Source organism: Setaria viridis, chromosome 5, assembly GCF_005286985.2.
Source record: "Setaria viridis chromosome 5, Setaria_viridis_v4.0, whole genome shotgun sequence".
NCBI classification, from domain to species: domain Eukaryota; kingdom Viridiplantae; phylum Streptophyta; class Magnoliopsida; order Poales; family Poaceae; genus Setaria; species Setaria viridis.
In genome coordinates, this window is record NC_048267.2 from 44,658,458 (window position 1) to 44,674,087 (window position 15,630).

Sequence of the window (15,630 nt, forward strand, 5' to 3'; positions counted from 1 at the left end):
TAAACTAATTACACAACATCTAGGCTAAATCGCGAGACGAATCTATTAAGCCTAATTAGTCCATGATTTGATAATGTGGTGCTACAATAACCATTCGCTAATGATGGATTAATTAGGCTTAATAGATTCGTCTCGTGATTAGCCTAGGGATTCTGCAATTAGTTTTGTAATAAGCTTATGTTTAGTCCTCCTAATTAGTATCCGAACATCCGATGTGACAGGACTAATTCGCGAGACGAATCTATTAAGCTTAATTAATCTATCATTAACACATGTTACTGTAGCATCATATTATCAAATCATGGACTAATTAGATTTAATAGATTCATCTCGTGAATTAGACTCCATCTGTACAATTGGTTTTGTAATTCTAATTAGTATCTAAATATTCGATGTGATAGGAATTTTAGGAGGTTGTAGAAAACCAAACACCGGCAAAACCACTCATCGCTGAATTGCTGGCTGCGTTTTCTGTTCTTCTTCAGTCCGGAAGAATAGGCAGCTGGCAGGCACGGACACGGACTCGTTTGAGATGCTAAATTCGGCAGAATCAACCACTCTATAACAAAAATATAGAGCTCACAATACTATGCAATACTATAATATAAAAACAATTAATTATATACTACTGAAAACTTCATCTTTTGTATGAGTAGTATACATCATGAGTAGTATAAGTAGCATAATGTTATCATGGTAAAAAAACACAAATAGTATCACTATAATCTTTTTTGACACTAGCATAAAGTCTAAAGGACCATTCTATTTGAAATATCATATTTTACAATATAATAATTACTAAATTGTTCATAATAATGAACAGTTAGATCTTATATATACTATATACCACTAAATAGTAGTATTGTGTATCGTAAAAAAGCTCAAAATATATCATTATCTAAATATAGTATAATAGATGGCATGCAAACGGGACCACATATATTTAAAAAAATCACATTCAATATGACCTCGGATAGGGACAAAAGATTATTAAAAATTACAATGCTCGATGACATCTACAAACTCTGCAACCCATCCTTTTGTTGAAATAATCAATATAGTATTTAAGTAGACAAATATAGATCTGAACTTGTATGGACTATTTGGCGATTGGCACCAAGATGGCTTTAAACAAAAACTCAGTAGACTAAACTTGTAGATGTCGTTGTGCTCTATAATTTCGGTATAAATTTTTATCTCTATCAAGCTCATATAAAAAAGTACTAAAAGTTTTTTTAAGAGGTGCTATAGAATGTAATAATTTAACTTTTTTTTTACCTTCATGTCAAAAAAATGCAGCTGCACTTGCTTCTTTTTCTTTATGTAGGGCATATTGTATTTGAAAAGGTCAAATTTAGGGGATGTTTGGATATGAGGTGCTAAACTTTAGCAGGTCACATCGGACGTTCGGATGTTAATTAGAAGAACTAAACGTGAGCTAATTATAAAACTAATTGCATAGATGGAATTTAATTCGCGAGACGAGTCTATTAAGGCTAATTAATCCATCATTAGCAAATCATGGACTAATTAGGTTTAATAGATTCGTCTCGCGAATTAGACTCCATCGGTGCAATTAGTTTTGTAATTAGACTATGTTTAATACTCCTAATTAGTATCTAAACGTTCGATTTGACAGCTGCTAAAGTTTAGCATGGTGTTCCAAACACCCCCTTAGTAAGTTTGATCAACAATTAGCTAAATTCTATGCATATGCATGTATAGTGTCCAATAGTTGCACTAACAAAGTTTAGTTTATTTCGCATCATATACTATTTAATATGATATTTTGTATTAAAAGCAGATGTTGTACTATGAAACTAGTTAATGGTCAAAGTTTGACCTTTTAAAACGCTATAACGTCTCAGGGTGTTTGGATACTATGTGCTAAACTTTAGCAGTGTCACATCGAATATTCGGATGCTAATTAGGAGGACTAAATATAGGCTAATTATAAAACTAATTGCAGACCCTGTGCTAATTCGCGAGATGAATCTATTAAGCCTAATTAATCCATCCTTAGCAAATGGTTACTGTAGCACCACATTATCAAATCATGGACTAATTAGGCTTAATAGATTCGTCTCGCGAATTAGACTTCATCTGTGCAATTAATTTTATAATTAGTCTATATTTAATATTTCTAATTAATATCAAACATCTGACATGATAGTGCTGAACTTTAGCGGGTATCCGAACGGGGCCTTATGCTAGTACCATACAACGGAGCGGCATACGGGCCGGATATATTCCCTCCCCGCCCCCCGTCGTCGCGGAGCAGGACTCAACAGAGCGGTCACGTCACATCATCGTCGTCGACTTCGCCGAGCCGAGCTCGCTCGCAGGGAGAAAAGTCGAAGAGAACGCCGCGGGAGAAAAGAAGTCCAGCGCACGCCATGCGACCCGCGCTTGCTCGCTTATTATAGCAAGCAAGTAGCAAGGGCCAAGGGAGCAGCCAGAGTCCACAGGCAGGCTTCCTCGATCCGTCGTCGTCTTCACCGCTTGAGCACCCCACTTTCTGCCCAACCTCCTGCTCCTCCTCATCTCGAGATCACCACCGCTACTGGGTCGAGGAGGAGGGGAGATGGCGAGCGCCGCTGGAGGTGGGCCGGCGGGTGAAGGGGAGTGGCTCAAGGTCGCCGAGCTCAGGGCCATGGTCCAGGCGCAGGACCCCCACGCCAAGGTCAGTGAGAGCTCATCGATCCAACCCATGATTAACTTGCTCCATCTCTTGTTATCGGTCAATCGTAGTATCGTCTGTTGCAGTCGCCATAAGACAGACGTCCTCCTAGCTATCTAGCGTCGGCTCTCCGGCCGGTTGCTCTTGATCCATCGCGCTACGCGATTCCACCTGCTGCCTCAGGGTGTTTGGATAATTAGTTAAAGTTTAATCCATGTCATATTGAATTTCTGGAAGCTAATTAGGAGAACTAAACATGAGTTAATTATAAAACTAGGCTAATTCGCGAGACGAATCTATTAAGTCTAATTAGTTCATGATTTGACAATGTGATTTGACAATATAATTAATCAATTATCAAATCATGGACTAATTAGGCTTAATAGATTCGTCTCGCAAATTTACTTCCATCTGAATTAATATCTAAATATTCAATATGACAATTACTAAACTTTACGACCAAACAGCACCAAATTTTTTGTTCTTGCGTGCGCAGGTGCGCTCCTGTGTCGTCTCTCTCTATCACCTCGTAGTTCATCGGCACTCGTTCTTTTCTTATCCTGTACAGCTGTACTACGTGCAGCTCTGCTGCTGGTCGTCTTCCCGGGCTTCGGGAGACTCCGGCCGGCTCTTTCTGGCGGAAAACTGTTCTAGGACGATGCAATTTGCTATTTCCTTTTATCTTAACACTTTTGCCATTGCGCAGTTTATTGCATTGGAATTGGATTCCTCCTAGCACAATAAATATAATACGAGTCCCCGATGCTCGTCTATTTCATCTTAAAAGGCGCTAGAGAGTAGAATATTATGAATCGACATCAAAAGTACCAATCTATCGTTATGCTTCCTGTCGTTAAAATAAAAGTTCAAAATGAAAAACTCTAAGATTGTGCGCATACTGAAAATGGAAGATAATGGAACATTCATTTTATATTATCTCGTGCTAGGTTTAATTGCCTTTACAACTGTTGACAGTAGCAGCACCATATCTTTGGTAGTTGCTCGATGAGATCAAGCCATGGATAATTTAAGCCATCTCGCACGAAGGATTCATCAGCATATGAGTTGTCAGTTGTCACCTTATCATTAGGTGTGCTCAACCAATTCACATTGGGGAATGGGAGCCTACTGTATACTTTTCTAAGCAGAAATCAATGCATTTTTGCAATAGTAAAATGTACAATGATAGAATAACCTCAAAGTCAAATACATCACTTTCAAAAAAAGAAAAAAGAAAAAACATTAGAGACACAGGCATGCCGGCCATTCTACCCGTCATTCTCTCTAGCCTCAACGCTCCAGCTGATCCGATCTATCGACATCCATCCGTGCTTGTTCAAGGACCTAAAATTAATCACAGTTTACTAGCACTAAACATCAACATCTCACTAGTTACTGGTACATTTCTTTTCGAAAGACCTTTCACTGACTGCGCTATCAGAAACTAACTGTAAGTTCATCTGCCATCGTCGTCGTCATACGCACGCACGCAAGCAGGAGGTGGACAACCTGACGCTGCGGAGGTTCCTTCGCGCGCGCGACCACAACGTCGACAAGGCCTCGGCCATGTTCCTCAAGTTCCTCCAGTGGCGGAGGGAGGCGGCGCCCGGCGGCTTCGTGCCGGAGGAGCAGGTGCGGAGGGAGCTCTCGCAGGACAAGATCTGCATGGGCGGCGTCGACAGGACCGGCCGACCCATCCTCGTCGGCTTACCGGCCAGGCACTACTCCGCCAGCCGCGACATGCCAGAGTTCAAGAGTATGCATCTAATGACGACCATGCTGATCCTTGACCCCCACGAGATGATGAGTTTCTGAGTTGCAGTTCTTCTTCTGCAGGTTTTGTTGTCTACTTCTTCGACAAGATCTGTGCCAGGTAACCATCGATCAAGCACATCAGTTCCTGAACTTCTGATTGTGCCATGCCTTGCAAAAGACTGTCCTGTAATTCACGAAGCAATATGCAAAATGCAGAATCCCCAGAGGCCAGGAGAAATTCCTCTGCATCGTTGATCTTAAGGGCTGGGGGTACTCGAACTGCGACATCCGGGCCTATATCGCAGCCATAGAGATCATGCAGGTCTGTCATTTCTGCCTTCACTCAGTTAAGCTACTTTCCTTGCACGCAATTGAGCAGCAGGAGCAATTGGCTGATGATTCTCCTGATTCTCTGCATCAGAACTACTACCCGGAGCGGCTCGGCAAGGCGCTGCTGATCCACGTGCCCTACATGTTCATGAAGGCCTGGAAGATGATCTACCCGTTCATCGACAACAACACCAGGGACAAGGTAACCCATCTCCCAAAAATCCCACCAACCGCTGCATTGGGAAACTGCTAGCGCAGGTCGATCATTTCCTCCTCCTCTTCTCCTGACTGTGTTTTGTGCAATGCGTTTGCAGTTTGTTTTCGTGGACGACAAGAGCCTGCAGGAGACACTGCGCCGTGAGATCGACGAGAACCAGCTCCCAGAGTTCCTTGGCGGCAAGATGCCCCTGATCCCCCTCAAGGACTATGTCCAGCATCCTCAGGCCGTTTAACCACATTGTGAGTCATATTTAGAGGCTAGGAGCACAGTACGATCCGTGATTACAACAAAGATGCATCTATTGGTCCCGAAATAGTGGCGTAACATCTTCGCAGGAAAAAAGAAGAAGAAAAAATAAATGGTGTAAGTGTACCTGTAAAATGCAGCTTTGTCCGCTTGCAGCGGGCGGGGTCAATTGACCAGCGACTGCAAACCAAATCCCTGAATATGTTATGTGCACGTGCATATGAAAACTATGAACAGGAAGGCACCCTGAAGACAAACACGATCATTCCTTCTCGCATCAGTTCTCCTTTTGACTCAGGTGGTCACAAGTGTTTCCTCTGTGGAACTAATAACACCATTCTAATAAGACTTTTAAAGAGATTGAGCGTGCTAGCCGTCCTAGCTCAGTGGTAGAGCGCGTGGCTTTTAACCACGTGGTCGTGGGTTCGATCCCCACGGACGGCGGTCGATTTTTTATTTGCCTCTGCCCGCTGTAATTTTCCCTCCCCCCCCCCCCTCTGCCCGCTGTAATTTTCAGTATCCTTTTTCAAGCGAATTTACCTTTGTATACTGAACGAAGTCACGTTTTTTCCCCCCTGTAAAGCGTGTGTTGGCTACCTGCACGTCCCGGCAAAAAGGAGGCATACAGATTTGATTGCGAATATGGAGCCAAACAAGTAACAATGGTAACAAAAAATTTTTACTTGAATAAAAGTAAATGATAAGGACCTCAGCATAATAACATACATACGACTTAAAACAAAAATATATCTATTCTGCACGAAATAAATTATCGCCAATGACAATACCTTTCTTGCAAATTGAGGATATGTGTGAACATCTTCTCCTCTTGAGTTTATGTTTCCATAGTGATGGCACGAAAGCAACGACCCATTCCTCTAGCCCAACTTATTACAACTATTGTGAATAAATGGTTCTTAATCTTATAGAAAAAAAAAGGCTCCAATACTTGCAAACACGCAAGACATGATAATAGTGTGGTGAGGGTACACAGTAGATATTTTTTTAGAGCTAGATATGCTGCCAGCTTTTATGTGTAGCATTGCCAAGTATGTTTGGTTTATATCTAATATTGTCATAACTAGCATTTGGTAAATATGGTGTAGATAGGCTAAAAGCAAGAGCTTATGACATGCGCCATCGCGAATAAAAAAAGATTGACAAGAGACATGTTGTGCCAACTGCAAAAGAAAAAAAAACTACATCTTAATTGAATTTTACATCTAGGTAATGTAAGGCATCCAACCTAACAACTCATACTAGATGTCAAGCCAAAAGATTGTATAACAGAAATCCAGATAATTTTACTTTTAAAGAAGGAGACATATACCCCACCCCACCCACAAGTTGTAGGATAAAAGAAAAGCTATGGCCGCACCAGCAATTATGACATTTCATATTCCAGTTGCGCCCTTGCTGGTGAAACCCTAACTCCACCTGCTTAAAAGTTCACAAACTAGCCCCATATATTAGACTCGATTTGAAAATACCCTTCATAAACCCATTTGTTACATTGAAACTTGAGCGCAAGAACCATCATATCATGCACACATTTGATAAGTTGTCGAATAAGAGTAACTGTTGTAGGTTGGTATATGGTGGGGCTAGGGGTAGGTCGGAAACTTACAAACTTAAATTTAAATGTGTTTTCATTGATGAAGGTTACTAGTCAAAGTTTAACATGGAAGATCGTGCACACGCTTGACAAGTTGCAGAATAAGAATAACAGTTGTAGGTTGGTATAAAGTGGGACTAGGGGTAGGTGGGAAACTTACGATCTTAATTCTGTTGTCGTTGATGAAGATTCCTAATCAAAGCTCAGCATGGGAGACCGAGCCCTCTTCACACGTCATAATTGCACTCCAGGTTAGTATTTTTATCATCTGACCTGTCTTTCGGCTACACGCCGACAAAAGATTTTAAAGTTTGAAAGAGCACAACAGTTGTATTGCTCGGAAAATGATGAAACATAGTGAGAGCGCGTCAAATCGTACTATGTGACCTGATATGGATGTACACCCTGTCTACCTGTCACACCCAAACAGCCATTTCAAAATTCAAAATTTGAAAGCACACAACACCTGCATTGTCTGGGAATTGATGAAGCATGCAAATGGAAACTCCAATCCCCCAGCTAGCTTCCCCTCTTTTTAGCCCCTCCCCTGCGTACGGTACGAAAGGTATGGAAGGAAATCACCGCGTTGGGCTGTTGCCCGTTGGTGATCCTTTCATGCGCGCGACTGGCGCAGCGATTTGACGCATCGGGTTCAAAGACGCGTCACCCCAATCGGACGGTGACGCGGGTGCCTGCAATTCGAACGGCCAATCCTCAGCCGCCCAATGTGCGCCTCGCCTAAAATTCAAACTCGCCCGGGCAAACGCCGCCCAACCCAGCAGGCCAGCACGCCGTGGGACGGTGGCAGTGCCGGTAAATAAACAACAAAACCCGGGGGCATTATTGTCATCTCTCCCTTGCAGCAAAAAGGAGGCGAGGGCCGAGGAGGCGCAGCCGTGCTCCTATTTTGCTGTGTTCTGGACGCTTCGCTCTCCTCCCCCTCCCCTTCGCCTTCCGCCATTCCCGCTATCGCGGAGCGCAAGGGGAGGAGTAGCTGCATCGTCTTCTCCGGCTGCACCGGAAGGGTGAGCTCCTCCTCTCTCTTGCCTTCTTTGATGCCGCGATCTGGGCGGCGGCGGTGTGAATTCGGTCGGCTTCATCGCTTCAGTCAGGAAATGGGGTTTTCTGTTCCTCTGTTTTTTCTAACTTTTTTCTCGGGTTTTTGTTGGGGTTTCCATTCGGTGAAGTTGGTGGCGTCCGGTGGATGGCGAAGATGGATTCGGTGGCTGTGATGGAGGTGGCGCCGGTGCCGGACCCGCCTTTCATCGACGCCACTCCCCTGCAGGCGCCGCCGCCGCCCGCGCCGCTGGCGGCGCTTGTGCTGCGCCGCAGCGCTCGTTGCCTCAACAGACCAACCCGGCCCAGCTACGCGGAGCAGGAGCCGCCCAAGCAGCCCAGCGGCCGCGGCCGTGGCAAGAGGAAGAGGGACGAGGAGAAGCAGGAGCCGGCAGCGGAGCAGGGTGCTAAGAGCCCGGGCAGGAAGGCCTCCAAGGCGGAGGCAGGGGAGAGGAAGCCGATGCCGGTGATTGCGGCGGTGCCAGTTTCTTGCGCTGGTGTTGCTCCAGCTGCTGTAGAAGATGATAGGATGGGGACTGGGAAGAGCGCCAAGCTGAGGGTGAAGGAGACATTGAGGGCGTTCAACAGCCACTACCTACATTTTGTGCAGGTAGCCTTGTGTGTCTGAATGCACGGATTTTTGTTAAGTTTATAGCGTGTTTTCAACTGACGTTTTATGTATGTTGCTGTGTAGGAGGAGCAGAAAAGAGCGCAGGCTGCGCTACAAGAAATTGAGGCAAAGGGTAGCCTAAAACGTCAGGCAAAGGGTGGCAAAAAGGTATGAATCTTCGTGATCTTGAATTCCTCGTAGCACATGTTCTTGTATCCCTTTAGTTGCCTGTATATTTGTTCGATTGTGCTAAGATTGTGATAAATATCGGGTAAATGTATATGCTCATTTGCCCTATAAATGCAGAAGGGCGGTAAACAGGAGGTTGAAGGTGAGGAGAAAGAGAAACGCCCATCAAAACGGCCTGACCTGAAGGCAATCACGAAGGTACTATATAATCTTTGCCATTCTTCTCAGTGCTATTTTACCAAAGTGTATCACTGTCTGAGTTTGCTCTACTTTCTGGCCTTCTTGTTATTGTATCCTAGATGCAAGAAACCAATGCCGTGCTTTATCCGGAGAAGAGGATAGGACATCTACCAGGTTAGTCTGTTTTTCCTCTAAGGAACGAATAGTCGTATTCTAAAGTTTAAGCTGCATGAGCTCACTGGAGTTTTTTCTTTTTACATATTTGCATTTTACTTTATGGATGTGCAATGTGATATTTTTTTTCTTTTCCTCCTCAGGGATCGATGTTGGAGATCAATTTTATTCTCGTGCAGAAATGGTTGTGTTAGGCGTCCACAGCCATTGGCTTAATGGGATTGATTACATGGGAATGAAATACCAAGGAAAGGTACTCAGCAAGCATTTCTGTAAAAACTTAATTCTGTTTTTAAAATTGAAGTGCAGGTTTTGAACTTGGAATTTCTTTCTTTCTGATCTTTCCTGCAATTTCTCTATTCAAAACATGCCAGAACACATCTCTTACTGTAACTGAGTTGTTCATTTGACGTTGGAACTACAGTTTGGTCCAACATGCTTATGCCGCTACCATTAGTTATTTAGTCCTAGTGCTTCCCTTTCATAATTCCCAAGTATCTAATTCTTTGTTGCTGCATCTAGTAGCTATTTCTCTGTATTTTTTAGTAGTTGAGCAAGTTACCTGTTATGCCATTTCCAGCTTCCGAATCAGAGCAGAAGTTGACATTGAAGGAATCATCATGTATCTTAACTAATACTTTTGAATTTAATTACGCAGAAGGAGTATGAGAACTTAATTTTCCCACTGGCCACCTGTATTGTAATGTCTGGGATATATGAAGATGATCTAGACAAAGCTGATGAAATTATTTATACGGGTCAAGGAGGAAATGATTTACTTGGAAACCATCGCCAAATTGGCTCTCAACAGTTGAAACGTGGAAATTTGGCGCTGAAGGTTTGTTTTGGTGGTTTTTCTATACATATTTTTTTTAACTTTGAAGAATGCTGAGTATTTTTGTTTTGCTATTTATAATGTGTTAGTGTGACATCCCAGCCTGATTTCAATTGGGCCTATGGTGGCTCATGTGCATATATGTATTATACGTTCGGTTAGTCTCATCATGCTAGTATAGGGTGAGAAACACCAAAATATAAGCTTGGCCTTGTTTGTTTCCTCCACAACTTATATAAGCTAGCTTATGAGTCCTGGGTATGATTTCAATTGGGCCTATGGTGGCTCATGTGCATATATGTATGATACGTTCGGTTAGTTTCACCATGCTAGTATAGGGTGAGAAACACCAAAATATAAGCTTGGCCTTGTTTGTTTCCTCCACAACTTATATAAGCTAGCTTATGAGTCCCGGGTAGTATGGTAAAATATCACCAAAGATTCCAAAGTAAGCTGGAATAAGCTGCCCAAGGGATGTTTATTTCAGCTTATTTTGGAATCTTGGGTAGCTTATTTTGGAATCTTGGGTAGCTTATTTTGGAATCTTTGTAGTATTTTACCATACTACCCATGACTTATAAGCTAGCTTAGAGCAACTCCAGCAGACCTTCTAAACAGCCTTCAATCCCAAATTTAGAGGGCCAAGCAAAAAAAGAGCACTCCAGTAGGCCCTCTATTATACCCTCCATTTTAGGGAGGCCTCCAAAATTTTCCCCACACCCTCCATTCTTGAGGGGTCTTTAGGGAGCCCTCTATCCATGGAGGCTGCTTAGAAGGTACTGCTGGAGTTGAGAGGAAAAATCAACCCCCTAGAAAGTAGGGGCAGCCCCTACTCAAAAAAAATAGAGGGCTTGTTTAGAGGGTATTGTTGGATAGGAAACAAAAAGGCCGCTGGTCCAAAATCCCATATTAACAATACCAGATTAATCCTTTATGTTTATAAACAAGGATGAAAGCATAAGTTGGTTGGTGCGAGCGTGATGTGCAGGAAGGCCTAATCCTAGTTGGATCTAGGGTGTTGCAATATTTGAGTTCATTCAAGCCATGACATGTTGAATACATTTCTGCATCGGAGTTTAGTTTGTACTCAACATTTTAGTTTTCTTATCGATCACAAGCGTTGTGCCTTATGGTTTCGAATAAATTGTTGATCTCATGCATATATACTAAGCTCTTGATAACCGTTTAGCATTTCTTGACCTCATTTTCTTTTACTCTTGCAGAATAGCAGGGATAATGGAAATCCTATCCGAGTTATCCGGGGTCATATTTCAAAGACTAGCTATACTGGCAAAGTCTACACCTACGATGGGCTTTACAAGGTCTTTGTATTTCTTTGTTCTCTTACAAATAATGTAGACTGGATCTTCACTTAATCTTGTGATAGGAGCTCGGGGCTTTTGACCTGCACTAACATGGATACACATTTCTGTTTCTAGCTTCTATTGGCTACATTATTCAGATTGTTCCATGGGAACACAACAGAAATAGCTTCGCTAGTATCTGGTTTGATTGCGTTCTGTCTTGACTATTTTTTCTTTTTGTCTCATTTCATGTCAATATTCTATAGGTTGTGGATGACTGGGTGCAGAATGGAGTGCAAGGTCATGTTGTTTTCAAGTATAAACTGAAGCGGCTTGAGGGTCAGCCATCATTGACAACTTCTGAGGTATGCCTGAACAAAGTTAACACGCTGTATTTGTTGTGCTGTGCTGATGCCACCCACTGTCTTGTTATTCCTTGGACTGTTGGACTCCTCTAGTTTTTATGCTACCTCGTTAATTGTGTAGAGAAGAAATGCAAAAATAACATAACACTCCTGAGGTTTGCTAGTTGAATGGCTAAAATACATGCTAATTGTTAGTGTTGGTAGCATTTTCTTTCATATATGCTGGTGTTTATCTAGCATTTTTAACTTTTTAATATATTATGTGTTCTTTACACAACTTCTTGTGCCTTATCCCATACATCAGGTGCGATTTACTCGTGCAGAAGCGCCCACAACTATTTCTGAATTACCTGGGTAAATGATCCAAACCCTGAACTTCCTATGTTACCATTCACAATTAATTTTTTTCGTGCATGAGTTATGTGCTGTAACGTAAAGTAGCTCATATTGCTTAGAGGGTAGAATAGCGAGACACAATTTTTGGCTGTATTGCCTCATTCCGGAGGTCAAATATATATAGTTTATGGTGCAAGTGAATTGGGAATCATGGCAGTCTACTAGAGATGATGTAGGATCTTTTTTAAGAAAAAAAATATATGACATAGGATCTATACAAAAATATAAATGCTACCTAATCTAGTTTTAAAGATTCTTCTCATAAGATGGTTCTTTAACAACATTGATGATTGTTGTAGTTTCACAACTGTGCTGTAGCTGTACTACCATCCATGAACGTATTGTTTTATTATGTTAGGGATATAGTGTTTATGCTTTCCTAATGAATGGCACTAATCATATGTTGCGTTTTACTTTGGTAGATTGGTTTGTGATGACATTTCTGGAGGGCAAGAAAATCTTCCAATTCCTGCTACTAACTTAGTTGATGATCCGCCTGTCCCTCCATCTGGTATGTTCGGTTATCAGTTTTCCATTTCATATTTTCATTGTTGGACACCTCTTTGCATTGTTCCTTTAAACTGGAGCAGTTGTTCAGAGTGATATTAAGATTTAAGTAAGCAACATCCTGGAATACATCAAATGGCTGTGGTTTAGGGTTAGTTGTGTTTATGTGGTGGTTGTGTTTTAAATTTTTAAAGCTGCTAATTTCTGTGGAAAAGCAGCTTAGAAAAAACTACAGTTTATTGGATTAAACTCGTTTCTGTTAACTACTCCTTTGGTTTCAAGTAAGTGATGTTTTGAGTTGCGTGCACTCAATCATTCCAAACTTTGATTACAATTTACTTTTAATATGTTGAGTTTGGGTGTTTAAAATGGTACGTGTAGATTTGAAATTTTGAATTAAAATGTACTTTCATAATACTATACTTTTGCTATGTTTTGTAAATTTATTAGAACGAAGTTTAGCTGTCAAAGTTTTATTGTAGGAACAATGTCTATGCCCAAACATCACTTATTTGTAGGATACAACAAAACAATACCTCCATTTGCAGTTTGGTTTATACCTCACAAACAGTAGTTAGCCAAAGTGCCAAACGACAATAACTGAGAGTAATACTAATACTTCCAAACAAGATAATCATAATTCAATAAAAATTCTAAATGGAACTTCCGAAATTTAATCGCAACTAAGTTGCCTAAATTTAGTGCCAAATCTTTCTTATTTCCATGAGAATTTCACCATTGACATATGTCAAGTTAATGTATAGTTGCTCCTAACAGATCTGCTATGTTCTACTGTTGTTTTTAGCCTTTGTTCCTGTTTCTTTTTCATATTATGTAGTAATGTTAGTGACTAATTAATATGTGTGTTACTTTTGGCAACATTCTAGGTTTCACGTACTTGAAATCGCTAAAAATTACAAAGGGCATCAAGATGCCGTCTAATATTATTGGCTGCGATTGTGAAGGAGATTGCGCTAGCAACAAAAACTGTTCATGTGCTCAGCGCAACGGTTCTGATCTTCCTTACGTATCATATAAGAACATTGGCAGGTAAAGTGCATTGTTAAAATGCTCCAACTAAGAGGAAGTGTCAGATGTACAAGAGTATATTGGTGCGCATATGCACAAATTCAATATCATTCCCTTGGATCCGATCTGAATGATCCAAGTGATACGTGTCAATTCTCTCATCCCCATGTCCACCTTTTAAATGGACTCAATCCATTTGGGGCTACGTTAGTCGAAGAGGGATGGGAGAACTCCCACCCCAATATGCGCCACTCGGATTGTAAATGAGGGACGGGATTGAATTTGTGCATAGGTTCACCAATATACTCTTGTGAACATGATATTTCCTGTATACTACAATCATTACTTATCTGTGCAATTTTACATTAAGGAAAGTATACTGTGTCTTGAATGTCATACGAGCAGCATGTATATTTCTTCTATAAGCATTTCAGCTGAAATTTTTAACTCTTGGTTAATTACTAGGTTGGTGGAGCCCAAAGCAGTAGTATTTGAATGTGGGGCTAACTGCAGCTGCAACCACAACTGTGTGAACAGAACATCTCAACAGGGTTTGCAGTATCGCCTGGAGGTTGGTATTTCCTTTTGCTTCTATATGTACACTTCCCATTTGCACTCAATTACAACTAGGAGATCAAAGGGCTCAAATCATTTGGGTGAATGCTCGTTGGTCAGATCACTTGGTTCTAATGAAGTTGTACGAATAGGTCACATATGAAGTTATTTCCCTTTTCCTAATACTACCACCTGCCTCTGTTACTGTGTAGTACATGAAGGTTTCCAACAAAAAACACCGCCATCGTTTGTTGTTGTATGTACACGTGCTTCTAAATACAGCTCTTTTCACTCTTATGGGGTGGATGCTTAGTGACAATGACCTTTTTCTCTCTTCACATCATCAAAATTTGTATGTGGCATTGCTTGGGATGACCTATGAAACCACTCGTTTACCAATGCACTTGCCATGACAAGCTGAACTATGCAGGTATTCAAGACAGCTTCAAAAGGTTGGGGTGTCAGGACTTGGGACACTATCCTCCCCGGGGCTCCCATCTGTGAGTACACCGGGGTGTTGAGGAGGACTGAGGATTTGGATGGTTCGCAGAACAACTATTGCTTCGACATTGACTGTCTTCAAACCATGAAGGGTTTGGATGGAAGGGAGGTAATGGTTTTCTCGTTTACAGTAACACGAAATATTAACTTATGCTATGTGCTTGATTGGCAAAGCTCCAACTTTGATGCGCCTACAGCTCCAGCTCCAAGAATTTCTGGAGCTAGGGATGGACAGCTCAAAAAATTCTTTGAGCTGGAGCTATGCCAAACATTAGCCTGTTTACTGTACAATAGATATTTAATGTTAAGGTGTGTTAAAATGTCATCAGATGCTTTTTAGGTACCAATTCTGGAGCCCTTATGTATACTCTGTTCCTGCAGAAAAGGGCTGGGTCTGAAATGCACCTGCCCAATCTTCATCCTGATAATGATTCAGAGGCACCACCTGCGCCAGAGTACTGCATAGATGCTAGTTCTATTGGTAATTTTGCGAGGTTCATAAACCACAGTTGCCAACCTAACCTTTTCGTCCAGTGCGTCTTGAGCTCGCACAATGACGTTAAGCTGGCAAAAGTCACACTTTTTGCTGCTGACACTATACTTCCGCTTCAGGTGAAATGGGTTTGACTTTTCTTTACCAAAATTTTAAATTCCATCCAAAAAATAAAGTACTGACGACCGTGTGCTTTTCAGGAGCTATCCTATGACTATGGTTATCGCTTGGACAGTGTTGTTGGGCCTGATGGAGAAATTGTGAAGCTGCCATGCCACTGTGGTGCTCCTGATTGCCGGAAGCGTCTCTACTAGACCTGCTGTGTGTTTCCATTTAGATTTTGGAGGAAACAAATTATTTTGTAGGAATGCAGCCTTAGCATGTGCTTCATAGTTAGACATGCTCTGATATATAGCAAAAGAGGAGCAACTTGATCTCCTTTTAGAGCATTCTTATTTTGTCATATGTGATATGTGGAGGGCATGCCAGACATGGTAGCCTATTTTGCAGACTATCAATTAACCGATATATCTAATGGTGGAACATTTAACCTATAAATATATATATGTTACACATCCTTCAAGTCATGG

At 41.6% G+C, this 15,630-nt stretch overlaps 2 protein-coding genes and 1 non-coding gene across 4 annotated transcripts; all 3 read left to right on the forward strand.

The window, feature by feature from the left end:
- Nucleotides 1-136: 136 nt before the first annotated feature.
- LOC117857730 (uncharacterized) lies at nucleotides 137-5,511 on the forward strand. The gene is made up of 6 exons (XM_034740557.2): nucleotides 137-2,683; nucleotides 4,178-4,436; nucleotides 4,517-4,553; nucleotides 4,652-4,757; nucleotides 4,857-4,967; nucleotides 5,080-5,511. Exons 1-6 carry the CDS (start codon nucleotides 2,585-2,587, stop codon nucleotides 5,215-5,217), a joined length of 750 nt encoding a protein of 249 aa, XP_034596448.1. The 5' UTR covers nucleotides 137-2,584; the 3' UTR covers nucleotides 5,218-5,511.
- A 92-nt stretch (nucleotides 5,512-5,603) lies between these two features.
- Nucleotides 5,604-5,675, forward strand: TRNAK-UUU (transfer RNA lysine (anticodon UUU)). Its single transcript has one exon. It is a non-coding gene; the product is annotated as a tRNA-Lys (tRNA).
- Nucleotides 5,676-7,715: 2,040 nt separating this feature from the next.
- LOC117858146 (histone-lysine N-methyltransferase, H3 lysine-9 specific SUVH4) lies at nucleotides 7,716-15,627 on the forward strand. Of its 2 annotated transcripts, XM_034741158.2 has the most exons (16): nucleotides 7,716-7,871; nucleotides 8,034-8,512; nucleotides 8,597-8,680; nucleotides 8,819-8,899; nucleotides 9,001-9,055; nucleotides 9,199-9,308; nucleotides 9,714-9,893; nucleotides 11,114-11,212; nucleotides 11,461-11,559; nucleotides 11,864-11,913; nucleotides 12,378-12,466; nucleotides 13,350-13,512; nucleotides 13,957-14,062; nucleotides 14,477-14,656; nucleotides 14,929-15,159; nucleotides 15,241-15,627. In XM_034741158.2, the coding sequence occupies exons 2-16, from the start codon at nucleotides 8,051-8,053 to the stop codon at nucleotides 15,352-15,354; spliced, it is 2,103 nt and encodes a 700-aa protein (XP_034597049.1). In that variant the 5' UTR covers nucleotides 7,716-7,871; nucleotides 8,034-8,050; the 3' UTR covers nucleotides 15,355-15,627. The 2 variants fall into 2 exon arrangements, with proteins under 2 accessions (XP_034597049.1, XP_034597050.1); XM_034741159.2 differs by lacking the exon at nucleotides 15,241-15,627 and having other exon boundaries at nucleotides 14,888-15,153.
- The last annotated feature ends 3 nt before the right edge of the window (nucleotides 15,628-15,630 follow it).

Bases quoted from the DNA above. Each gene is read 5' to 3' on its own strand.
- LOC117857730 (XM_034740557.2), top strand. From the start codon at position 2,585: ATGGCGAGCGCCGCTGGAGGTGGGCCGGCGGGTGAAGGGGAGTGGCTC. The intron at 4,554-4,651 runs GTAACCATCGAT...TGCAAAATGCAG, and splicing joins TTCGACAAGATCTGTGCCAG to AATCCCCAGAGGCCAGGAGA. The intron at 4,968-5,079 runs GTAACCCATCTC...ATGCGTTTGCAG, and splicing joins ACAACAACACCAGGGACAAG to TTTGTTTTCGTGGACGACAA.
- LOC117858146 (XM_034741158.2), top strand. From the start codon at position 8,051: ATGGCGAAGATGGATTCGGTGGCTGTGATGGAGGTGGCGCCGGTGCCG. The intron at 8,513-8,596 runs GTAGCCTTGTGT...GTTGCTGTGTAG, and splicing joins ACTACCTACATTTTGTGCAG to GAGGAGCAGAAAAGAGCGCA. The intron at 9,894-11,113 runs GTTTGTTTTGGT...TTACTCTTGCAG, and splicing joins GTGGAAATTTGGCGCTGAAG to AATAGCAGGGATAATGGAAA.